The following is a 27,658-nucleotide window of genomic DNA, read 5'->3' as shown; positions in this document are numbered from 1 at the left end:
GCAGCTGACAAAAGCTTCATAATTTAAATGAACATTTAGACTGATGACTGGAACTCCTCTCATTGTAGATGGCAAGATGACAATGTCAAACAACCATCCAGATCAATCTTGCTATGTGTATTTATTCGAATAACATTGTCAATCTGGAGGTGTGGTCTTCCACTGTCTTGACTGCTTATGATGTGTGCAGGAAGTCCCAGCCAGGAATAACAGTATGACTACATTCTGCAAAAACAACAAATTCAATGGGCTGTGTTCTGTCACCAACAGTGATTCTCTCAATACACATTCCTGTCAGCTGGAGCCATTTGTCATCTGCGACTTTTCAGCACAACCATTTTCTTCACACGAATTTAGTTTTTCTTTAGCTGGCAGAGATAAACGTTTGACATTACAGACAAGGAAGCCATTCAGTCGTCAGCAGCTGGGATGGTTGATCATCAATGGTGATCTCAATGAAATTTCCTGGTATCTTGGTAACTGATACCCATGGAGGATTTTCCTCTGTGGAAGCCTCACCTCCATAGATAGTAACCCTCACTTAGTTGTCCTGAATTCGACAGCTAAGCTTGCTGCTACTACTGAGAATTTCTACAGCTTGTTGGTAGCAACCTTGTCAGAGGGTACTGCAATGAGCTTCAGCCCCTCTTATACCTAGCGTATAAGAGAGATGAGGGATTACATTTTGGAATCGGTCATACCTATTTCATTCAAATCTTTTTCTGTTGAATTTCCTCAATGTTCTTGGTGAATTCCTCCGCTGTAACAAGCTTTTCAACAAGAATGTCATACATATTTTCTGTGACTCAAGTGAGATTTTGCCAGCTTCTTTCATATTCAGATTCACAATATGGCATAGGGCCAGCACATCCTGTATGTAGGAATGTGCTGTTTTGCCATGACAGTCACCTCTGCTCTTCAATTGTTATTCCACTAAGTGGATTGTTACCAACTGTTTTCTTCAGTTCAGCCTGAAATTTATCATAGCTACTGAGCTTCTCTTTGTTGCTGTCAAACCACAGCTGGACTGTGCCGTTCAAGTAAAAGTACACACATTTGCCAACACATCACATCATCTCACCTATTGGATTTGGCTAATCGGTCAAATTGTTTCAGCCATTTTGTCGGGTTCCGACCAATGTCTCCGAAAAACACTGATGACGCCTGATGTGCTGTTTTTTCTAAACCACTGGCCTCTTGAAAATACAGGCTGTAGGAAGAATGTGCTGGTTGTATTCCAGTTCCAGTCTGTGTAGGTGAAGGCTTTCATGTTGCCCAATTAGATCCACAGTGGTGAAATATCCAGTGTCCCCACCAAACAATATCACGTCATAACCAGAATTGAGCCCAAATCTAAAAGCAGGACCATCAAGGAACTACAAAGTTGAGCACTGAAAGCATGTTTATTACTAACACCAATGCATAGCCACAACAGAAATGAACTTCTGGATGGACTGTGCAACTATTTATAAACATATAATATTCCAGAATATACAAACAAACAAAATTAATTTTGGGAACCCTACAAAAATGACAAATACAAAATGAAAAATAAGTGTGGGTGGTTGGATCGGAACTGGTGACCAGCAGCATGCTAGCCAGAGATGCTACCTGCTATGTCACATAGTGTAAAGCACAGCTATTGCAGGAGGGAGGGGGGGCACTCACCCTGCTGAAAACTACAGTAAGAATTTGTGAATCTGTATCTCAGAAATATATGTAAAATAATGTAAACTTTTGTATTTTAAGTCAGATTCAGAAATGTGGCTTGAAAGAACAAGACCAGAGAGATTAACACAACAAATGAACCCCAAGCACTGAGCTTGATGAACTGTATGACCTATTGTTTAAATAACACAAAACTTGAAAATATTTTTATTACTATAATAATATCATTTGAAATATACTTACAGGCTCAAAGACAACACAATTGGCACTGTAACTTGCACCAGCAACAACGCCTGCACCACCCACTAAGCCAGAGGCCAAGTTGTCCACAATACTACCATACAAGTTTGGAGTAACCATCACATCAAACTGTTTCGGGTTGGACACCATTTGCATTGTGCAGTTATCAACTATCATTGTCTCAAATTCAATCTTTGGATACAGTTTTGCCATCTGAAACAAAATATATGAATCATCTTGAAATTCACAATGACATGCAGATACTGTAACAGAGCCAGCAAACAAACTGACTGCTTTTAAGACAAGTCAATTTTTTTCTTACCTTTTTACAGCTCTCAAGGAACAGGCCATCACCAAGTTTCATAATATTGGCCTTATGGACTGCAGTTACTTTCTTTCGCTTATTTTTTGTTGCATAATCAAAAGCAAACTTGGCAATGCGCATTGATTTTTCTCTTGTAATGATCTTCAAGCATTCAACGACACCCTGTGTTTGGAAATCATAACAGTAAATTAGCAGATCTTTCACTTTAAGGAAATTGGCTACTGAATCTTGAGGGATGAATACACCTGGGAGAGAGAGGGACCTCATATACAACATTAAATGATATGCAGGCATTGGGCACATTAATATGAAAGCTCATCTAGATTCTTGCCCACATCGACATACAAAACAGGCTGCACAGTTATATCTTCAAATCTTTTCCTTTCACTGGAACTCTAAGTTTCAACAGGACAGTACAATACCACAACAACATGTATTCTGATGACTAAGAAACCACAGAGCAAGCAAGAAGCTATGTTCATGATAATATATTAAAGTGAACATAATAATAATAATAATAATAACAATAAAACAGCACTTGAAAAAATAGTTTATATGAAGATGTACATGACAGCAGATTGAACAAGGACTGTTCATACAATTCACTTTTATAAACCAAGTACAACAAAAGTTATTACAATCACAGGTAATATCAGAACTGGTAAGTACAAAAATTTAACTATCAATTTCTAAGCAAAAAGTAACTGACAGGATAGTCTGAGCATATTTTAAGACACAAAATTTTATTTTGAATGCATCGGGTGTGGCTTTCACACTTTCAGTTTTAACTTCCCACAGTGGCGACATGTCTGACAGAACCTGTGTCATCAGCATCACAACACACTTTCTACCTTTGCTGACAAAACTACCAACTAAGAATGCCACTCAGACAACCAACAGAGAATGTGGGAAATTAGTCGTGTGGTTGCTGGAACATCTCGCAGGACAGAGCACAATTGAAATTCTCTCTTGTACTTTGGCCTTCAGATAGAGCATTGGTCTCACTTGTCTCTTGTCTTTTTAATAGAGGAAGATGGCTTAGGCAATCTGCCTCTGGCTATGTTCTTTGGGACTGTCCACCAGCCAACTTTGAATGTGAACTGCTTCCTCTCACACTTCCTATTTCCTTTATTTTATTTGGTCACCCTGACTGGCAGAAATCCTCTACTCCTGCCACAGGTGAGCCCATCTGTACTTTGTACTGTCAGAATGAGGGTGTAAGTGTTACTTTTTTTATTTTGACACTCCCTTCTAACACTCATCTTCGACCAGGTTCCATTTTGTACAAAATTGATTATACACACATTTATTTTGCTGCATTGGGGCTAGAACCAGCCCACAGTAAACTGCACAGTTCATGCGTTACTGCTTAGAGTTGCCACCCTACATCCAGTTGACACCAAAACTGCCCACAAGCAAGTGGCACAAAAATAATGCAATGAATGTGTGTCACTTCTGCACCCTTGCAACACTTGCCTGTAAAGGATGAAGAGCGCACAAGTAGTAAGTATACAGTTGGTGCCTGCCACCCATTCATCTGCACAGTCCACCAGTGGCTGCCCAGTCTGAGGTATTGGAGTTCAACACTGGAGGCAATACCAAACCCCACTGTTGTAGCCAATAGTCTCTGCTCAGTCCATACCACATCCACATGGGTGCCATGTGCCAATGATCCACACCACCTACATGTGCTGTTGCTGTCATTGCCTTATGTGCAATCTCACCAAGTTCTTCTGATTAGGTAGAGTAGAGAAAGACAAGCAAGATGTTGAAAACAGGGGGTTATATGCTTTTACATCAGATGTAAAATGCTGAACTGACAAGCACTCATTTTAAAGTGTTCTACCAATTATATAATTTACTGTTTGATCTTCTTGTCATGTGTTGCCATCTACTGCCTTTTACTTGGGACATATTTTTATGTTAATATAGTTTTGAAGACATTAGTCAAGGGATTCTTTCACAGTTGATCTAAATGGTAACTTTCCGAGATAGTTAAAGTGTATTATGGAATGTAAATGCAGGATGATTGAGATAGCTGTGAGGTTATTCTACTCCATATTTTTAGTAGATATATTTGGATGCTCAAAATATCCTCTACGCACCCACAGGCACAGTGCGGAGCAGGGTGTAGTGAGAAACCCGTTAAGTCTTTACCCCAGTACCCTTCATCTCTCATTGCTAAGCATTCATCATTACCAATACTGTGTTTTCCAATTATTGAACAAAATATTTCTCATTCCAACCATAAAAGAAATGGAAGTTACAAGGAAGAAAACACTTTTTGTCTTAATTTGCATTGCCTCTAATGGTGGCGCATTACAGTAGTCAGTTTGCAGTGAATAACAGTGGTGATCTTTTCTCACCACCCACATTGCATTGTATGTGTACCAAAGTTTCGTGGCCTTCCTTTTGGACTGGAGGATGGGGGGGTCACAACTTATGAAATCAATTTTGTACAAAATGGAACCTGGTCGAGGATGAGTGTTACAAGGGAGTGTCAAAATATCCTCTATTGAGAAAATTTTTAGACTGAAAAATTGTTGAAACTTTTATACACCTACAGAATCAGGAGATAGAAATATGTCAAGGCCACACAAACAGCATACTGCACAGCCTCCATAATCCACCAAACAAATCTCATCTAAAATTATAACTTAAACACTGAACTTTAAACTCTCAACCAGCACCTCATTTGTTGTATTTGACTTTGAACATCATTCAAAGGTTCATAAATGTTTACATATGGTTATTTTTCCTGTGCATCTGACAGAATGTTGATTATTTTTCTTTGTGATAAATATATCAAGGAAGTTTTTTTTACTCTGGTTGCTCTTTCTCTAAAATGAAACTTATGTTTTTGTGTAGTGTGTTTACCTGAGGTGGTAATGTTCTATCTTCATTCTGGTTCATGTATCAAGCATAGATCACCCATGCATCTCCATCAGTATAGTATATTGTATTTTCATGGTACTATTTTCTAGAATGTTCTTTTTCTCCTATTCTGTTTATGAACATATCAGTTAGCTTTCCTGAAATGGAGGATCCCATAAGCAGTCCTTCCTCTTTTAAGTGTAATCTTCATTCAATTTGATTTTGGTCAGTTACAAGGTGCAGAAATGTGCTTATCTCCGAATGTATTTCTGTGGTAACTTATGTAAGTATCTGTATCTTGTTCTTTTATCTTGATTTTTTTCTGTGACTGGGATTGTGGAGTCCACGGTTTCTACATCAAATGATAGCAACATAGCTGCGCATGGAATATATATATCTTTTATGGGCTTTATTACTTCCTCTGTATTCTTCACCATTTTGTCTTTTGTGATTTGTGCAGTTTTTTTTGTGTGTGTGTGTGTGTGTGTGTGTGTGTGTGTGTAACATGTGTTGGTCCTTTTCTGTAATTTACAACTGGTCTCACCAGTATGTTTGCTTTATGAAGTTTTGGCTCCCTCTGGAGTTTTGCAGCATTAGGTTTTGTACAGACCTTAAGAGCATTTTTTTCTGTCATCAATAACACGTAATAGCAGACGCTTCCACAATCACAGAAAAAAAAAAAAGACAATACCATCTTATAACATCAAAACAAAGTACATGAGGTGTTAGTGCATCTACATAAGTTGAAAACCAAAATATATCCAATATCAGTGGTGTCCAATACCAAAAAATCGGGCATCTGTGTGTGGAAGAACATTAGGAATGAAGTAGGAAGTAAAAAATTATGAGTAATAATTGTAATTTAATACTATTTAATAGTAGTAATGTATAATGTGAGAACTGGGTACACTCTTGACAAACAGACTTGTAAGCAAAGACACATTTATATAGCGACCACTGAAGATACATTAAAATAAAGTGAAAAACAAAATATGATCGAAATACGACTTTTATTACAGTCACAGATAACCTATCTTACTTGTGTAACTGCGACTGTGGAAAAAAGGTGCAATAAATAGAAATAAGACAACTATTCAAAGTAACTAAAATAAATAGGTGACAAAGGAATTAAATTAGTTAAATCACTCTGCTCAGTCAATACTAGTTTTGTTCACATTACAATCAATGACAACAACAGGGTTTATTATTTCTCCAGCTATTCCTCCATTGGTCCTCTCAAACTGTGGTGCTAGTAGCCTCACAACTTGTATAACAAACAAAAACCAAATTTTGACTTCCACTTCAATGCCAATTGATGTTATTTCATTTCAATGCCCCACCCCCGCCCCCAGCGCCAGCATTCTGAACAGAGGTGGCAAACCTTTCTTGTTTTTCATTACTCTTCCCACTCCAAGAATTTTATTTTCCCCACAAAATATCCAAAAGAGATTGGCTAGATTAGAAACTATCCAATCCATATCCATCCATTTTTAAACATGCCATTTGCAAAATTACTCTGTACAAGATGCTAGATACTATTGTTGACACCTCCAGCAGAACCTGTTCCCATCACACTTTAGTATGGATCCTGCTGTTGAATCTCGGAGAGCATACAACTTTATCCTATATTTATGTTGTTTCTTTTTTATAAATAGCCTAAAACCAACCAACCCATGAAGAGGCCAAATTGCCTTAACTATTATAAGATCCCAGTTAAGATGAAAACTACATTTACATACAAAGAAATCAAAGAAAGGCCTCGTTTTATGAAGTTGGTCATTCTTTTCTTTGCCTTTCCTGCTAATTTGTGTAGCACTGTCATTTAGATATTGTACGGACATTATAGCCCAAAGCGATTGCAACTCAGTACATTACTCACAAATCCTGACTTTAAAAATGGATCTTTTGGTAAATATTCTTAAGAGTTTTGGCAATTTGAGACCATATGTATGAAAATAACACTGAAACACCAAATATTTAAGTAAGTTCACAGCAGGTCACTTATGCGATACACAGTTCTTTTTTAATTTCTTTATATCTCATTGTTGCAACTGTGTTCCTAGCACACTGATTTGTTTCACTTTTGATGAGCATTATCACACAGCTGTCAAAGAAATGAGTAAACTGAACTATCTGATCAAAAGACCTTTAACACCCCTACAGAACGTGGAATTAACCACTGAACGTCACGAGAGGCGCGCGCGTGCGCGCACACACACACACACACACACACACACACACACACACACACACACACACACACACACCAGTATTAAAAGAAGCTGGTGAGTATCGAGTCATTATTAGAGAAGCAGTAACAGCAGAATAGGCTGGTCAGCAGATCTCAATGACTTTTAATGTGAAGTACTCATTGGATGTCACCAGAGTAACAAATCCAATATAAGACCAGACAGATCTTACGTACCAACGGACATTGTGAAGCTTGGCTGGAAAAAAAGCAACATGCAATTAGTGGAAGAAATCTCTCCTGAGTTCCAAAGAGCTACCAGCAGCCAGTTTGTACAATGAATATGCATAGAGTTATAAAGGGTTCAACGATTGAGCAACTCCTCGTAAGCCACACATTTCCACAGTCAGTACTATGTGATGCTTGAGGTGGTGTAAAGAGCAATGCCACTGGGCATTGGATGACTGGATAATGATTTCAGAATATGAACTATAATAAATGTAGTTTTAAATGTACTGGTGTTAGGGGCTTCAAATAATGAAACATGTGATCCTATATGATTATGCGATGTGTGTGTTTTGACATGAAACCCTGTGGCAATCTGACAAAAGGGTTTGGGTTATGCGAATGCCTGAAGAACGTTATTTGCCATCATGTGTAATGCCAATAGCAAAGCACAGAGGAGGCAGTGTATGGTACGGAAGTGGTTTTCACTGTTAGGGTGTGATCCTCTTATTGCATTAACAAAATTACAAATTTGGAAGGATATGAGCACATTTTACAGCAATGTGTACTGCATGCAGTAGAAGAATAGTTCAGAGACCATGACTGACTGTATCGGCATAATGATGCTTCCTGGCATAAAGCAGCATCTGTGAGAGAATGGTTTGTGGGCAATACCATTCCTGAAATGGGCTTGCCTCCCTGGAGTCCCGTAACAAGTTTGGGGCGAGTTAGAAAGCTGGCTTCGCTCCAGACCCCAACTTTGAACATCGCTACCTTCTCTAATTTTGGCTCTTGAGGAAGAAGCACTGGAATGGGCTGCCGTTTGTCCACAAACATTCAGAGACTTCACTGAAAGTGTCCTCAGCAGAATTCAAGCCATCATGACAGTGAAGGTTGGACACACCCTGTATTAATGTTCACTAATAGACATTCAGATACTTTCAGTTAGAAGTGTAATCAAACTCCGTACTGGCATCTGATAAATGTGATGCTGCACCCCCTTCCTCCTGGACAACTGACAGTTGTAACTAATCATCTAGTCCTGACCAATCTTGCTCACTTTGCATTGACGTATGTACACAAGCAGTACTACAGATGGTGACTGATGGTCTGCACTATGATTTAAATAGAGAAAGAAAGAATGCTTGCATCAGAACTATAAAGATAGAAACAGAGATGAAGCAGTCAAAACAGCTCGTACCCTAAACATCAGGAATAAACTACTCACTTTGCAAGTAACTGAAATGAAGACATATCTGAATCCTCACTCATACTTTCATCTAGAAAGTAAGAATCTTCACATTCTGTACCATTTCAGATTCTGGATCTCTGTGTAAAACAGTCAAGATCTCCGCAACTGTCAGTTGTTATGCCAATTTTTACACCTGTCGATGCACGCATGCGCGCACACACACACACACACACACACACACACACACACACACACACACACACACACAAAAAATGAACCTTATGGATCACAGCTGCTTAGGCGGCATTTAAACTTCCCCGTGGTGGTAGGTATAAAAACTACTGGTCCATAGTATACAGACATTGTACATTAAGTATTAATAACACATGAAAGTTCTGTCCAAGTAAAATTACTTGATAGTTGATGACTTTTTCAGTTGCAGCTACTGAGTTGCCGCATCAGCTGCTGGCTACCGCTCAGTTACAGGTGACACACAAACATGGCAGGTCACTTCACAAATGCTGTTAACGTTTAACGTGGAGCAATGTAGGAAGGGGCCGCCGTGAGGTATGTTGGAAATGTGATACACTTTGTTGACAGCGGATTTTAAGTAACCAATGACTAAACTTTGGTGGATGAAGTGTTTTGCAGCCCTGAATTAAGCTAATCACAATCTTGTGACGTGTAATGTATCCGAGAAAATAGAGGTTGCAGCTGAACTAAAATCATGATCACTTTCTTCATGATGATTAAAGCTAATCTCTACTAGCAACCTCAGGACAGAAAAAAATTGAGTTTCAGTGCTAAAAGCAAACTGTAATTTCTGGATATTGTTGGCACCTGAAACTATCTCACACTGCCTACACGAGATGGTGCATTATTAATTGATGAGCAGACATTGTTGGTCCTTGGTTGCAGGTAATGGGTTGACATAAGCAGATTCCAAATGAAAAAAGAATGACTGGAAGAAAAACAGGAGCAAATAAAAGATTCAATATGATGACAAAAATGATGGGGAAAATTACTGGAAATAAAAAAATTACATTTAAACCAATTAATTGAATAAATATAATAAACTCTTTTGATCAGATTAAGAAATAAAAAGAATTTTGCTACATTTGAAAAGATCTGAACCTATGAACTTCTACACATTAGAATTATACTTTAACCATTGCACAAGTCACTACACTTGGCTAAGTAGTTATGAATGTGGTGACACAGCCACAATGATGAATTGCAGCCTTCAAAAATTTGTCTTTGTGCAAGGACATGCAAATCTTATTTAATGCCAGCAATTCTCTATGATTACAATAATAATTATGTATACGATGCTGAATCCTGTCTTGTGTGGAAAGTATCCATTAGCATTTTGTTAGTGCCGTATACGAGACATGCATATTTCATCAGAGTGTGTGTGTGTATGTGTGTGTGTGTGTTATAATGTGTGATGAAATATGAATCAAAACTGCCAGACCCATGATATGGAATCCAAATACATCAATAAAGAAAGCCGGACAAGGAATTGGAAGTGAACTGCCCATCTGATGTGATAGTTTGGCAACAGTGAACAGTTCAGGCATGATGCTGAGTGCTCTGATTAGAGGGAACCAGGCCCAATGAGTGAAGTGTCAACTATGAAGTAATTATAAGCTGACCATAGTAGTATCTTATGAGCAATTAAGAGGACAGCAAAGATCATAATAGTAAATATTAGAAACTATTGACAAGATAATAAAGATTGGTAAATTCAAGATGGAATAAAAACACCACCAATGAGGATAGTTGCTGCTCACCACATAGAGCAGATGTTGAACAACAGACAGGTACATTTTAAAGTAAACTAAGCTATCAGAACACCCCCCCCCCCCCCCCCCCCCCCCATAAACAGCCAGTCATTTCAGGGCGCTGAGCCTCAACTGATATCATAACTGACACCACTGAAAAGATAAAATTGTTTGCTGGAGGCACAGTTCTTCATATGGAGCGAAAGCTATAGGATTAAGGGAGGGAGACATAAAAAGTGGGAACCCCTACATTAACTCTGAAACAAAAAATATTAGGTCTCTGTTGTATTGCACAACAAGTTCCAGCAACAGCATACTCACCATGATGTTTGGTAGAAAAATAATAATAATATTACAAATTTTCTCACATGTGGTATGCCACCAGAAATGGCATCGAAACAATGGTTTGCTGACAAGTACTTAAGGCTAGTTTTGTAACAATATAAGAAATATACCACAAATCTTACGGAAGAGTCATATAATCGCATCTGTGGCCAAGCTTGGCAAAACTGCTTCAGCTAGAGTTTGTTCTGGGAAATGTGCAAAGTATTCCACAGAATAACTTTTTAAAATAGTATACATTAGAATTTGTTGGGCTGATGTTTATTTGCAACTTTCTTCTGGGTTCATGCTGTCTCTAAGACTTTCCACGCTTGAAGTATACAGTCATTATTTGTATTTACCAAAATATGTGTTAGAATAATTTGCAGATGGGTACAACCGAAAGACACTTATACATAAGCTTTTGGCTGCAGCCTTCATTGGAAAAAGAGAAACATACACCGTTCATTCACATAAGCAAGCACACCTCACACACACGACAGCCAACACCTGCAGTATGGATGGTCTGTTGGGCATTAGGTGTGCTTGCTTGTGTGAATGAATGGTATGTGTTTCTCTTTCTCCAATGAAGGCCATGGCCAAAAGCTTATGCATAAGTGTCTTAATTATGCCTGTCTGCAACTAAAGTGTATCATCTTTACAGAATCTATCTTTTCCTATACTGTTGATATTCCTACCTGGACTTTCCATTTTTTGTTAGAATAATTTCTCATATTTGAGGGATTATCCCTGCCAACACCCAAATTTAATGGAAAATGGAACATTAATTCAAAACTTACCACCCCCCCCCCCCCCCCCCCCCCCCCAAAGCAGCTGCATTTCTTTCATGTCAAAACACATATCACATGACCATACAGGATCACAAGTTTCCATTATTTGAAGCCCATAACACCAATATATTAAAAACTGCATTTTTTACATTGCATATTCTGAAATGATAATTTGCACTGGCACACCAGTCATCTGATACAAGTAAAGCAATACCTGATCAGCTATTATAACAAGCATGCAATGCGAGTTTTTTTTTAGAAAAAGGGGAAATACTTACTTTCACACTTTCATGTTCCAAGGCAGAATATTCTCCTTCTGTCTGCTCTCTGATAATGACAGCATCAATCCCATCATGTCGACACTTCACTCCCGGCAGTGACTTTACATGGACAACATTAGCATACAGATCTAAAGAACGCCTCAGTTTCATATTCAGAGTCTGCAGTTCACCAGTGCGGCTGTAGTCTGGTGTTGCTAAGATCCCCTACAGTGCAAAAATATCTAAATAATTTGTTTTTGGAGCCACATTATTAAATAAAGGTAGATTATGAACAATAAGATATTTAAGGCAGCATTAGAGTGTAAGTGAACTAAGTCCTCACTAGTGACGCTAAAAAGTTGTTTCACATCACCTCCATAGAGTGGGCTCCATAGGTGAAAATTTAAGTGAGAGTAATGAAGTATTTAAACATGTAGCCCTTCCAGAAATTCTGAAATTATCTAGGAAGGATGTGGTATATGTATGTATCAGATAAGGGGCATGCTTGAACATTTTAACCCTTCAAGCTGACAGTACTTGTGCACGCACCAAGCCTCATAGCAGTAGTTTATACAACCAGCTGGTACAGAAAGGCTGTATTTTACTTAAACTGCTTTATTGCAGGAATTATATGCCAAAAGTTGGTGAAATTCTCAGAGATTGTTAACAACTTAACTTTCTGATGTTTAAAACATACATAATCACTCAAAATGATCTTTCAGTGTGTCATACTTTGAAACAAAGTACTACACCACAATCTCATCCAGTCAGTTCCCAGCAGTTCTGTTATGAGACAAAGCTTGAAATTTATATGCGCACACGCCCTTGCCATTACAACAACTTGATAACCAATAAATGCACAGTGTGCTGAAACATTTTCTACTCTGCTAAATATTCTCATGTGCCACTGTGCATATTTTTCTCTATCTTTGAGACATTTTGTAGCGCACAATTTCTAACAAATAGTATTCCACACAAAGATCTGAATAGCTAGCAAAGCAGTGACATCCATTATCAATCACTGGCACAGCAATACACTTTTATTGTGATTCTGCAACTGGTTAGAACACTGTCAGGTAACTGCCAGTGCAAACACTCATGGTACACGTGTGCATACCCTGGTTCCTGGCTTGAGGGATTAATGCACTCACATTTAGACTGAAAATCACTATGGTCAGCACTGAAAAAATGTTTCATTTTTAAAAATCGAAATTTCACAATTGTTGCATAGAAAAATATCCCACAGACATACCAAAGTAACAACTGAAACAAGCTCATCATATAGCAGGCTTACACTATAAACAAAGATCCAAAAATCTGTATTACCAATTTAATTTTTGAATTCTTAATTCATTATCCAAATGATGTTTCTAGCACATGATTTCAATCTTCAATCCAGTTACTGTGTATTGCATCTGAAAACCATTTAAGAAGATGACTTCTACTATTTCCAGGATCTTCCACATATAACTATTGTGTGATCTGAAAGTTTTACTGTGGATACATATTTTCCATTGAAAAATAGCACGATATCCCTGTAACGCAAAAATTAATGATTCATTTTTATCTTTGAAAATGACTTGTTAAATTAAGCCTTTGGAAGTAATATTTCCCGTTATACAATAAGGACGGTATCTCTCAATAATTTTTCAATACAATACAAAATTTGGAGTATAAGGGATGTTTAATACCAAACCTTTGCCGATTAATTTAAATTCACAAAGCAGCTTTGTAAGTATGAAAAAGCATCTTAAATTAGAAAACAGCAGTAACATGAGAATGAGTTTGAGCTATTACCTTAAGGCATATGCCATTCTTTTCAATGGATTTTGAAACAACTTCTAGTGGTGCACTCATCATATGGTGCACTTCAGAGAAAAAGAAGGTTTCAAAATCTATCGGAACATCAGCCGCCTGTCAACAGAAAAATAAATTTAACAATATTTCTCCAATTGCTGCTACCAATAACATTTACTACCTAATTCATACAAATGCATAAACCACAGAAGCTAAATTATTGTTTTTTGCAGTCTGGGTTGGCAAACATTATTCAGTATTACCAATTCCTGATTAAAAAACAACTCATCTTCAGATTCATTCCATTACTAAGTACTTTGTCAATTTAGGATCTAGATAGTCTCCACATCATGTGGAGCTGCTTAGCTGCTAACTTTACTTTGTAACAAGAATACATCTGAAAACAGTAATATTAGAATACTTAATTACTAATAAAGCTTAAATGAAGTAATGACTGATGATATATTTTGAGATGCCTAGTGAACACTTAAGGACAAACTCTGAAAAGAACTTTCAATATATTAGGCATACAACACATCCAGTATGCCAGAGATAAATTATTTTCCTCATTCAAAAATAATCGTAAATCCAATGAAGATAATCATTGATGAAAAAGGCAACCTCAAACGGTGGCACACACATCCTAAAAATCAAGGACATGGTCTGTACCAACAGCTGTCTGCCAAAGAACTTGCAAAAGAAGATAGATTCACTGTTTATTTGTTTCCTGAGATTTTAAACAAACAAATTAAAACACATTGAATTCTGATATATAATGAACCCACCCTCCCAACCATCCTACTTCCTCTGGCTTGTCTATGGGTTGCAACATCATTTATAATATGGAGAATTTATTACTAAGAATCTAGGACATTCAAAAAGAAGCTTTCAGTGATTGTAGGGCAAAGTAGAAACACTAAGGATATAAGTGTGTGCGTATAGAAGGTGTATACTTTGGAGGATGTTTACTATAGACTATATTTAAAACATTTCAATAACTTTTCGAACAGAGCTCTTAGGCAACTTTTTTAATGTTCTATTGGAAACAGACTTTTACAGTACGTAGTAACTGGGGGCTGCAGATGGACAGTGCTTGTATGGTCATGATAATAATGCTTTTTTATTATGCTAGTTGTGATGCAATCCTGTAACAGAAAGCCCAATATGCTTAAATTCTTCATAAAAAATCAAAGCCCAACAAAATCTATGTGCTCTAGGCAGCAGCTTAATTCATCTACGTGGCAAATCTGGCATTAGCTAACACATCACAAGACCTGCAAGAAGCACCAGGCACATTAGTGTAGTGAAATATTTAATCCACACAAAAAAAAAATTCAAATACAGCATACTCCCAATATTCGCGTGCGGATTACGGATTGCAGATTACACATGGACATGTGTCGTGACACAGGGACCAGCGCTTTCTTGATTTTCTCACCTACAAGGTTACATTTCTGGAAAATGTAATTTTAGGTTTCCTCAACAGATGGCAGTAGAATCATCAATTTAGCTGCAAAATATTGGTAGTGGCAGGAGATTAATGTCAAGGTGGAAGATTGTAAATTTGAGATCTGAAGAGCAGAAGCTGATTATTAAGTGCAATTTTAAGTCTGAGGAAGTTGCTGCAGTTCAGAGACTGTGGGGATGAGAGTATGGGATTGATCTCTCTACAAGTTAACACATTTCTACAAGACACATTCGACATCCAAAGACCAGTCTACAGTAGGCAAAAAGGGTGTACAGCGTGACCTTATACAGCTGTATGTGATAGATATTCAATTATGGTGCTGCACCTGTTTCAGCTTTCACTAACACTTCAAGGTAAATGTCATACGAAAGTGGTGTAAATGCTAGTAGTGTGCTATGAATTCTCCAGATAAGCCAGCTGTGTTATTTCATTTCAAGGTTGGGTCAACATTTACATTATGATGACCTATATTAGAGAGTAAAATTCTGTGAATAGGTTCAAGGGACTGGTAAAATGAAGCACAATTCAAACTCAATGGAACTGTCAGATGTACTGGGTTGAAGATACACTCTCATGCTGTAAAAAAAAATCTTTGACTTCACTTAGAGTGAATGTGTAGTGTCATTTGTCATCCGGGAGGGGGCGGGGGGGAGGGGGGGGGAGAGCTCATTGGACCCTTTTGTTTTGAAGGTACTGTAACTGGAATAAAGCACCTAATAATTCTTGCTAATTACAGTTTCTCTTCCAGTTGCACAATGAACAGTGAATACAGGTTTTATTAGCAACAAGGTGGCGCTCACACTATCATAACTATATCAAACTGTACCAGGACAGCAGATAGAATGCAGGGAAACAATCGAGTTCCTGTATGCTCTCCAGACCTTAAACAATTTATTTTTCATTATGACCACAGTAAAAGAGGCAGTAACCTGTGTAATCTGAACACACTTTTGGAGATTCAACTGGTATGTGTACAACCCCCACTGTGCATTTTGATGGGAACAGGTTCTTTCACATATCCCTGACAGTTATCAATTTTGCGACTTTTACTTCAATATGAGACTGCTTTATACCCGTATGATCACAGCTACTGAAACAGACAGCATGGATCACTGAGTGTTAGCACAGTCACAAGCTTCGAAGATAAATAAAGGTTGTTTTCATAGGTGTGAGATATTATCAGTGATTGGTGACAAAGTACGATTATTATAATACTGAGGAGTTCTAAGAGTATGTTTTGAGTTGTTTTCAAAGAAAAATGTTTTGTTATGTGATCGTGAGTTATACAAGTCACTGCAAGAAAGAAGAAGGAATTAATATTCATATATTTACTTAGAACAATGACATGAAACAAAAATGTCTAAATGCTTGTAAACACGATTATTCCTTTTCAGTTGCTAATGCTTGTGTGTTCTCAATAGATTTTGCTGAGATTGTGAAAGGGACTTAAAAAGCCAACTGTTGAAACTTCTTCCGAAGTGCAAGTTGAAGCCTGGTGCTATCCTCCAGAATTGGTAAATGGGGTAGTAATGAGTGTGATAATGAGAGAAAAATTCACATACAAAAACGGAATTACTGTAAAGAGATAGAAGAGATTTTGCATCTAAATATATTACCATCTAATGAAGAAACCTCTATTAGAGAAAATATTAACTATGAAAATAAACAATACTGTAAATGAGACAATGTGTTCATGCCAACAATTAGAAATGATGTAAAAAAAATTACTTTGCAAAAGAGTATTGATTTACAGGATTATCGCCCCAGTGTAATGTTGAGTTATTGAAACAAAACATTTTGAAAAAGAAGTTCAGGGTTATTTTTGACTGTCAATAATAATAGGTTAGGAAAAGAAGGTGTACCAAATGGTGATCCAAAAATAGTGTAAGGGTTGTGATTTTAAGTAGCTTACGAAGAATTATTTTTTAGATAAAGACGCATTTACTTGTTTATTTAACTTATAAAACATATCACAGTAGCAGTAGTAGTAGTAACAACAACTACAACATCAAAAATTCCAATTGTATTCATAACTGCATATGAATTGGACATGTATGTCTATAAGCTTCTCTGCTGTGTGTAGAAGTTGAGGGCCAGTGGTGATACAACTGCTCACAGCACATCTGCACACAATACCTACTATTTATTCTAGCAAAGGTGCATATTATAGTGGTGAATCATGGAAATATGCAACAGTAACAAAATATTTTGAAACAGAATTTGAGGTGAACAAACAGTTCTGAGGCACAAAGTGTGTAACGAACAAATTATTCAAGCTTTCACTACTGCCAAATCACCTGTAATACAGTGCATCCTCATTAGTGTCTGTCGCGAACTAAATGACCTAACAATACTGGTAATCAGATAATCCTTGGATCTCCTGGTCATCATAATGGTTCCCAAAATAAAAAATGGCTCCCAAAATTACATCAATAGGTTCACTGAAGGAATTATGGCAAAAAGTCTTGGCTCTTTAATCTGAATTTGTAAATTCAGTTGAAAGCTTACACAGACGAAAATCCCAGTAACAGCTAAAATCAAACAATGGAAAATCCAGGATGGAATGTAACAATACCTGAGAAGGAAACTTGCTACTCACCATACAGCGGAGATGTCGAGTCGCAATAGGTACAATAAAAAGATTCACACAATTAAAGCTTTCGACTATTAAGGCCTTTGTCAGCATTACACACACACACACACACACACACACACACACACACACACACACACACACACACACACATCTACAGTCACAGAGAGCTGAGACCACACTCAGCTCTCTGAGACTGTGTGTGTGTGTGTGTGTGTGTGTGTGTGTGTGTGTGTGTGTGTGTGTGTGTGTGCGCGCACGCACGCACTTGTGCATGCATTTGTGTATGTGTGTCTACCGCAGCTTTCCTTCTCCAGTAACAGCTAAGACGTTAAAAGATAATGAGATTGAGGTGGTCACGGTCCACGAACTCATGCTGATTCCTGGGTATGACCTATTTGGTGCAACAGACTGTAAAACATGGTGTAGCACCTATGATTGCAGAGACATTGAACATGCTGTGCCTGAGATCATATCAGTGGGCAGTGACATGAACAGTCACCAAAAAAATCAGTGAAGCCTTGATAAATAACATCTATACACCTTCCTCTGGCAACTGATTGAACCAGGTACTCTGATCTTAATTTCACCCTGGAAAATTTTAACAGCCACTATGAGCAATGTTAATACACAGCAGCAAATCAGACTGAAGAGAACTTAGTACTATGGGATGAAGAAATTTATCTGCATCTTTATTTTTGTCATAGATCATACCTTTCTGTTGGCAGCTTGGAGACCTGAAAGCAACCCTGAATTGAGTTTTGTCACCACACATGACATCAAACAACATTGCAAACCTCCAGTAAAGTGTTAACTGATTTTCTTTACTCTCAACATCAGCCAGTAATACTGGAAGTGGGACTCAATATTTTCCCAATAACATCAGGATCCAGTCTCAGACGTAATTTCGCGAAGGCGAACTGGCCTGTCTTCACAGTGCGACTTGGTAATCAACTTTTATGGATTCTTCCAATCTGCATGAACTACAAAAGATCTGTCAGCATTTTAACGAGTTCCAGGGGTGTGAGCCTATCCCTTCACCTACTTAGTGATGAATGATGCAAATAAATAACTTGTATCTTAAGACAATAACTACGTCAGATGTTCAGATATTATGCTTGTCTGTTTCTTTTATTTTTATTGTGCATGCCGAGAGCCATACTGAGGACGATGTGCTTCTCTGGCAAAGAATGGTGGTCACCACTACTTAGTGAGAGGAAATACTAGCTTGGACGCAGCAATAATTGTGCCATGGATTGCTGTCCTGCCTTGGAGATTTGCAGACTTCACAAAAATTACTATTTTAACGATACTAAAATGTTGTAAAGCAAACTAGGGGAAGATTCAGAAAATATAGATCTTGTTTTTGGAAGCATTAACAGATTAGTACGAGATGTCAATGTATTTGAAATAATCAAATGTTATTAGAACCTCATTCCTCAAATGTGATGTAAAAGAAATAGTATTTTTGTTTTTAAAGTAGTAATTACAGCTTTGTCATAGATAAATATCTAACAGCAACTATGTTTAAACCAACAGTTATGCATGAACTTTTACACAGTCTAGAAGCAGTGAGGTGGAAATTGTGAAACTACTGAGCTTTTCAGTGTCAAACAGAAAGGCCTGCCTCTACTACACAGACTGGGAGGCACCAATCAGCTCACACACAAAACTTACTTACCATGTATCACATAGTTGCAAATAAAATCATGCAAACTTCTAGGGATCCAAGAGACAGGGTTCATACCATCAGCATAAAATGAGAATATTAACAGCTAAAACCATTATCTGAAGAAAACCCCCATTACTGCCAATCTGGTTTGGTTTTGGAAATTACTGCTGGCCTGAAAGAAATTAAGCCAGGAAAGGCTCCCAATTCCAATGGCATCTAATTAGAGTTTGTGTTCTAGGTGTGGGAAATACACAGTCAAGTGAATTTTATTCATCACTGATAAAACAAAATCAGGAAATATACCGCAGTTTCCTAAGAGAACACTAGTATTCACTATACTTGTATCAAGTAAACCATGGAACCTACCTCACAGCTACCACCCATCTGCCCTGCTCAGCATGGTGGCTGCTGGGAAGACTCACTTATAATCCTACACTGTAGATCCTCTCATATTAACAAATAATAATAATAATAATAATAATAATAATAATAATAATAATAATAATAATAATAATAATAATAATAATTATTATTATTATTATTATTATTATTATGCAAACTGATTTCCAACCACAAACAAGCTACACAGACCATGTGCCAGAGCTGACCACCTACATAACAGCAGGCTACCAGAAGCGACTAACATCATCTGTTGAATGGATTCATTGACCTATCAAGCTGATAGCAACATATGGCGATGTCTAAAGGCAGGACTTAATTTGAAAGTTTCTGCATACCATATTTTGAATGAATGAAGAAACATTATTTTGGTCATTCTGTGTTCTCTCATGACACCTGACATACAGGGTGGTCCATTGATCGTAACCAGGCCAAATATCTCATGAAATAAGTGTCAAACGAAAAAAAACTACAAAGAACGAAACTTGTCTAGCTTGAAGGGGGGAAACCAGATGGTGCTATGATTGGCCCGCTAGATGGTGCTGCCATAGGTCAAACAGATATCAACTGTTTTTTAATATGAACCTCCATTTTTTATTACATATTCGTGTAGTACGTAAAGAAATATGAATGTTTTAGTTGGACCACTTTTTTCGCTTTGTGATAGATGGCACTGTAATAGTCACAAACATATGGCTCACAATTTTAGACGAACAGTTGGTGACAGGTAGGTTTTTTAAATTAAAATACAGAACGTAGATACCTTTGAACATTTTATTTTGGTTGTTCCAATGTGATACATGTACCTTTGTGAACTTATTTCTGAGAACGCATGCTGTTACTGCGTGATTACCTATAAATACCGCATAAATGCAATAAATGCTCAAAATGATGTCCGTCAACCTCAATGCATTTGGCAATACGTGTAATGACATTCCTCTCAACAGCGAGTAGTTCGCCTTCTTTAATGCACCAACGCATGTTATCAGGCGTTGTCGGTGGATCACGATAGCAAATATCCTTCAACTTTCCCCACAGAAAGAAATCCGGGGACGTCATATCCGGTGAACGTGCAGGCCATGGTATGGTGCTTCGACAACCAATCCACCTGTCATGAAATATGCTCTTCAATACCGCTTCAACCGCACACGAGCTGTGTGTCGGACATCCATCATGTTGGAAGTACACCGTCATTCTGTCATGCAGTGAAACATGTTGTAGTAACATTGGTAGAACATTACGTAGGAAATCAGCATACACTGCACCATTTAGATTGCCATCGATAAAATGAGGGCCAATTATCCTTCCTCCCATAATGGTGCACCATACATTAACCCGCCAAAGTCGCCGATGTTCTACTTGTCGCAGCCACCGTGGATTTTCCGCTGCCCAATAATGTATATTATACTGGTTTACGTTACTGCTGTTGGTGGATGACACTTCATCGCTAAATAGAACACGTGCAAAAAATCTGTGATTGTCTCGTAATTTCTCTTGTGCCCAGTGGCAGAACTGTGCACGGCGTTCAAAGTAATCGTCATGCAATTCTTTGTGCATATAAATATGGTATGGGTGCAATCGATGTTGATGTAGCATTCTCAACACCGACGTTTTTGAGATTACCGATTCTTGTGCAATTTGTCTGCTACTGATGTGTGAATTAGCCGCGACAGCAGCTAAAACACCTGCTTGGGCATCATCATTTGTTGCAGGTCGTGGTTGACGTTTCACATGTGGCTGAACACTTCCTGTTTCCTTAAATAACTTAACTATCCAGCGAACAGTCCGGGCACTTGGATGATGTCATCCAGGATACCTAACAACATACATAGCACACGCCCATTGGGCATTTTGATCACAACAGCCATACATCAACAAAATATCGACCTTTTCCGCAGTTGGTAAACGGTCCATTTTAACACAGGTAATGTATCATGAAGCAAATACCGTTTGCACTGGCGGGATGTTACGCGGCATCATGTACTTCTACGTTTGTGACTATTACAGCGCTACCTTTACAAAGCGAAGAAAGTGGTCCAACTAAAAGATTCGTATTTCTTTACATACTACATGAATATGTAATAAAAAATTGGGGTTCCTATTTTTTAAAAAAAAAAAAAAAAAAAAAAAAAAAAAAAAAAAAAAAAAAAAAAACCGCAGTTGATATCCGTTTGACCTATGGCAGCGCCATCCAGCGGGCGAACCATAGTGCCATCTGGTTTCCCCCTTCAAGCTAGACAAGTTTCGTTCTTTGTTGTCACGATCAATGGACCACCCTGTATATCACTAAATAATGGCATCAGTTATGGCTTTTTTTTTTTTTTTTTTTTTTTTAAATAAAGACGTGAAACTAGTGCAAGTATTTATTCAACAACAATACTACAGTTGAGGAACCTGCATCAAGACACTCCATGCTTGGACACGAAGTAATAAAAACTGCTCACATGCTGGACAACTACAAACTTTTAGTACATTCTGAGAACACCATTGCTCTCTGCAATGAAACTAATGTACCATGGTATGACCCTGGACAGAACATGAAGTTGCATGATACATCTAACAAAGACTGCTAGAAATTTCAAACCAGGAACAACTTTGTGCAAAAAATGTGTATTACTACATGAAGTTACTCAACCTCTACTCTCCCAATTTCATCTCACAACCTGGTGTACCCTGTTGCAGAACATACTTCTCTAGTGTGGCTCCATGTATCTACATGAAGATCAATACAGAACTGAATCACACTATGCTAACAATAAATGGAACATTAAGGTCTACACCAACTTACTGACACCACACACTCAGCTGCATTCACTCACCCCAAATATGAATGTTGTTTGGAAAGCAGAGAATGTTTCAGCTTGACACTGCCTTCCACTACGACTGCCGACTGATCAATGACCTTGGTACTCATCCACTTCCAATATGATTGATTGTAGCTTAATTGTGCAACCTTAAAATGTGTGACAAAATTGTACATACCACCAAGTGTGAGGTGTGCAGTGTTATCCGATGCATATCTGCATATGCAGCAGGAGTGACACAGGACTTTCTTCCACAGCTTCAGTGGGAAAGCTTTCAACATCTGCCACACAGTCTGGACTTAACCCAAGTGATTTTCACTTATTTCCCAAATTGAAAAATTTTTTGAGTAAAAGGTGCTACAGAAGTGATGATGAACTTAAAGAAGCCATTAACCATTGCAACTGAGGATGCAGAAGGCACAGGAAAGCTGGTAAAATTATAAGACAAATGCCTACTAAATTTGTTCGCCCACTGCTTGAATACTGCTCAGCGGTGTGGGATTCGTACCAGATAGGGTTGATAGAAGAGATAGAGAAGATCCAACGGAGAGCAGCACGCTTCGTTACAGGATCATTTAGTAATCACGAAAGCGTTACGGAGATGATAGATAAACTCCAGTGGAAGACTCTGCAGGAGAGACGCTCAGTAGCTCGGTACGGGCTTTTGTTAAAGTTTCGAGAACATACCTTCACCGAAGAGTCAAGCAGTATATTGCTCCCTCCTAAGTATATCTCGCGAAGAGACCATGAGGATAAAATCAGAGAGATTAGAGCCCACAAAGAAGCGTACAGACAATCCTCCTTTCCACGAACAATATGAGACTGGAATAGAAGGGAGAACCGATAGAGGTACTCAGGGTACCCTCCGCCACACCCCGTCAGGTGGCTTGCGGAGTATGGATGTAGATGTAGATTTAAACAATGGCTATGCAGAAAAGTATCTTGAGTATCAAAATGTATGTAAAATACAGTTTCGTTTAATTACATCAAATAAAAATTTCTGTAGGGGGATGGCAGGTGGGTCAGGGCATGGGGAGGGAGGGAGGGAGGGAGGGAGGGAGGGAGGGAGGGAGGGAGGGAGGGAGGGAGGGAGGGAGGGAGGGAGAGAGAGAGACCTCAACAGTATGTGCATATTATCTTCTCCATATCTCAGACAAACTTCCACAGGTGTCAACAAAATGGAGGATGTGTTGCAGCCCTAACAGAATAGGGACAAAACACAGCAGATGAGCAAACTGGTGCCAATGGATAAGGTATCCACCAAATTACAGCAGACTGTTCCTTACAATCTCACTCTGAAACTTATATATACAACTTCATTTACACATTTTTCTCACTTATACTTTTTCTTCTCGGTCTTGGTGAAATATCTGCAGTGTGTGTAGTTATGATGTCTGGTTCCAGAGGGGGTTATGGGAGAAGTGGATCAGTGAGCTCCGCCTATTAACACGGAACCATGGAGGGGATGGGTGTAGTAGGAGACATACAGTAGGAGTAGTGTACTGGTAGCATCCTATGTTGTGTTGCCAACTACAAAATCACAGTGTTGTGAGCACTTGTAGCCAACTAATGCTTAATTTTTAATGTGACAGACTTGAAATCGCTTCATAGATTGAGATATACATAACAGAATAAACTGGAGCAACAAAGTCATCGCAAAAACAAGATGTAATACATATAATGTATAAATACAAAAGTATAAAGTATCAAACTTACGGTTACAGAGGTGGCGACAGCCACAGGAAAGGTTACTACTAGGTGTAGCAGTCATTTCTTTTCCTGAAGTTACACAATTTCTGCCAAACTGAGATTATGGAGTAACTGGACAAGAATTGTTGCATGTAACTTGGTAACCCCAAAGCACATCACAACTCATTAGCTTATCTGCACTGAGTGAACTGATGTGCATATTAAAGGCATCTATTTTATTTAGGCCTTCTGTATAGGCAACAGTATTGTAATTACTGCATTTCTGATTATCTCGATAACTGATAACATAAGTGAAAGAAAGAAGAAAAGCATTACAATTGCTGAAAAAATATGAATTTTGAGTGTAGCAGAGGAAAATAGTACCAGAAAGCGAGTGGATATTTCTGATGAATTAGGAGCTGTTACATCTACCTCAAATTCTATCGTAGCAAAGACAAACGATATTGAAGACAGTGCAGGTGTGTTCGGAATTTCTACTAGTAAGTGGACTCCTTTTAGGACAGGAAATATAAAGATGTGGAGTACTGATTGTTATAGTGGTTCACGCATCACAGAGCTAAAGATGTTCCTATTATTCTCCCAATGCTTCGTGAAATAGCAATGGAACTGGCAATCTGACAGAGCATAGAAAATTTCAATGCTTCATCAGGTTGGCTGTATAAATTTAAGGTTAGACACTGCATCAGTTGTCAGTATAAAGAAACTTGTCTGAAAGAACTGACATCCCAACACACTCCTAAAAACATTTTCAATGCAGACAAGATGGGTCTGCTTTACAATGTAATGACTGACTGCACAAAGGCATTCAAAGGTGAGGAAAACAAAGTAAACAATGTGTAACAGTTCTGTAATGCACTAACATAGGTGGTAGTTAGAAGCTCCTCCCATTTCAAGATTGGGAAATTTAAAAAGCCACAGTGTTTTAAAAATTTTGTCAAGTTTCCCAGAAAATATGTTTAATATCATGGATTGCGACAAAAGTGTTTGAAAGCTGGCTTCAAAGTGTCAATGAAAACAGGTACAGCAGCCTGAAGATTTTATTCATCATGGACAGGTGTGCAGAACACTCTCCCCTACCTTCTTATTTCAGAAAAGTGACTGGAATTCTTTCCAGCAAATTGCATGAGTGAGCACCAGCCAGTTGATCTTTGAGTACTACATAATTTCAAGCTGCATTATCGCAAAATGGTCTTACAGCATGACATCATGTTGGGACAAAAGGAAGAGATGAAAATAAGCATTTCACCTGTAAAACTTTTACGTGCCACTTTTTTCTTATTGTACTATTGAAATGAAAGAAGACTTTTTTCCTCTTTGCTCTCTATTTAGATTGTGGCTCATACCTGACCTGTTGACTCTGTTGTGTCAAAGGTTCACTACCCTTCGTTGCCCTAGGTTGCCATTAACTTACTCTTGTTGTGTCGGTCCACTGTTCGGTCAGCTCTGGCGGGGGTTTGAGTCCTTTCTGCATGCAGTCTTCCCGCCTTACATCATCACTGATCCTCTCCCGTTTTTCTGATGTGTGCTGTGGTATCCAGCTACTTGCAGATATGGCACAGTGCACTCTACTCCATCGCAGCTCGTGGCACAGAATTTTGGACATTACCATTTGAAACTGTTTCCAAAAAGCCAGATTTGGAAATAAAATCCTTGATTGTGATGGAAACATTGATACTGATGATATTTCACCTAATGACAAAGAATGGAGCCAACTTGAAGAGAAGGCATCATTTGTGGATTACATCAACATTAGCAAAAATCTTGTCACTATGGAAGCCATGACTATCTTGGAGACAGTTCCAGACGCATCTCGGGGCTTGGATGAGGAAGATATTGATGATGAGGATGATACAGAAGACCCTCAGCATTCCTCAGTGACTTAACAATGCAGGGGTACGCCCAAGATGGCAGCGATTGAGAAGTTTAGTGAATTTGTGCCTCCAGTTATTTCGAATTTTCAAATGTTATCCGGCATCAATAGCAAGAAGATGATCAACAAAAGTGCTTCGCAAAGTTTCAAGTCTAGTGCCACGCAAAAAACCTGCAGTGAAAAATCATCCAAATCAAAGTGCAAGTGTGTAACATGTGAAACATGACAAAGCAAAACTAGTTGAAACTATTAATTCGTTGCAAGAAATTGTGCGCAGATCCTTGGCAGAAAACAGAGTGTTAGCTGATAGACTAAAATGTCTTGAAAATGATCATGGAAAACTAAAAACCGCCGAGCAGGGCGTAAGTGAATTCGACAGAAATAAAGTGTACACAGTAACCGATGATTCCGTCGCCATTTCAAGTTTTCCAACACATTCTGGGTGTACCGGTAACGCAAACCATAGCGCAATCATTTCGTCGTCTTTAGTAATAAATTCTCCTGCCATGCTCCAAAAAACGGTAGGCCTATCTGCAAAAGATCAAATTGTGCACCATCTGAAAGAAATGCCCGTTATTAAGCAAAATGTGGAACCTACACAACAGAGTTCATGTAAAATAAAGTGTGCAGATATCGTAAATAGTGTTTCTTCTTCAGTAATAGCCCAAAAAAACAAATTCGATATCCTACTACAAAACGGTGGACATTGTGAAAAACAAACTTCTGCTGCATACAATAAATTTGCTCCCAAGACCGCAAAGTTAACACAGGTTCATAGTTATCAAAAAAGGTTACCGAATGTGCAAAAACAGAATATATCTACACAGCAAAAACACGTTTCAAAACCTTCTAGCCCCAAAACTGTGATAAACAAAAAAATTTGTGTGCTTGGTGAAAGTCATGGACGTGTAATTTCAGCACTATTGAAAGATAAATGTAATTTAATGGTAACAGGTTTTGTGAAGCCAGGAGCGCAGTTTTGTGAGGTAAATAAACTAACAAACTCTACTGATGTATCTCACTTAAGTAATTGTGATTTTGTCGTGCTTCTAGGTGGTTCAAACGATATATATAGGAATGAAACAAAAGGGTTTGCAAAAGAAATGAAGGAATGCTTAAACAACCTATTACATACAAATGTACTCGTTGTTAACATTCCTCATCGTTATGATTTGCCTTCCTGGTCCTGTGTCAACCAAGAAATTTACATTGCAAACAAACTGATATCAGAAATATGTTCTACATTTCATAACGTAGAGATAATTGATACATACAATTTAGGAAGAAGATTTCATACAGCTCAAGGACTACATTTAAATATGTTAAGAAAAGACCAAATAGTAGAAAAACTCCGAAATCATATCCTGAAGAAATCAGTCCCAAGTATCAAGATCGCCAAACAACCACAAATTACAAAATGGTTTAGGCCAAAAACAGAAGCTTTGATGGAAGCAGAACTGTGTCAACCACTCAAAAC

The 27,658-nt window shown here is 38.1% G+C and overlaps 1 protein-coding gene across 1 annotated transcript in view; it reads right to left on the bottom strand.

The window, feature by feature from the left end:
* LOC124787924 (probable isocitrate dehydrogenase [NAD] subunit beta, mitochondrial) overlaps positions 1–27,658 on the bottom strand; it is a 71,659-nt gene that overhangs the window by 18,805 nt on the left and 25,196 nt on the right. The window contains exons 4-7 of the mRNA XM_047254911.1: positions 13,666–13,782; positions 11,887–12,093; positions 2,231–2,395; positions 1,912–2,121 (exon numbers count right to left, since the gene is read on the bottom strand). Of these exons, the coding sequence (XP_047110867.1) occupies positions 1,912–2,121; positions 2,231–2,395; positions 11,887–12,093; positions 13,666–13,782 (699 nt within the window). The remainder of the gene's footprint in view (positions 1–1,911; positions 2,122–2,230; positions 2,396–11,886; positions 12,094–13,665; positions 13,783–27,658) is intronic.

The sequence above is a fragment of the Schistocerca piceifrons genome, chromosome 3 (genome assembly GCF_021461385.2).
Source record: "Schistocerca piceifrons isolate TAMUIC-IGC-003096 chromosome 3, iqSchPice1.1, whole genome shotgun sequence".
Taxonomy (NCBI): domain Eukaryota; kingdom Metazoa; phylum Arthropoda; class Insecta; order Orthoptera; family Acrididae; genus Schistocerca; species Schistocerca piceifrons.
Note: the sequence above shows the minus strand (reverse complement) of the source record. Positions and strands in the feature narration are given on the sequence as shown.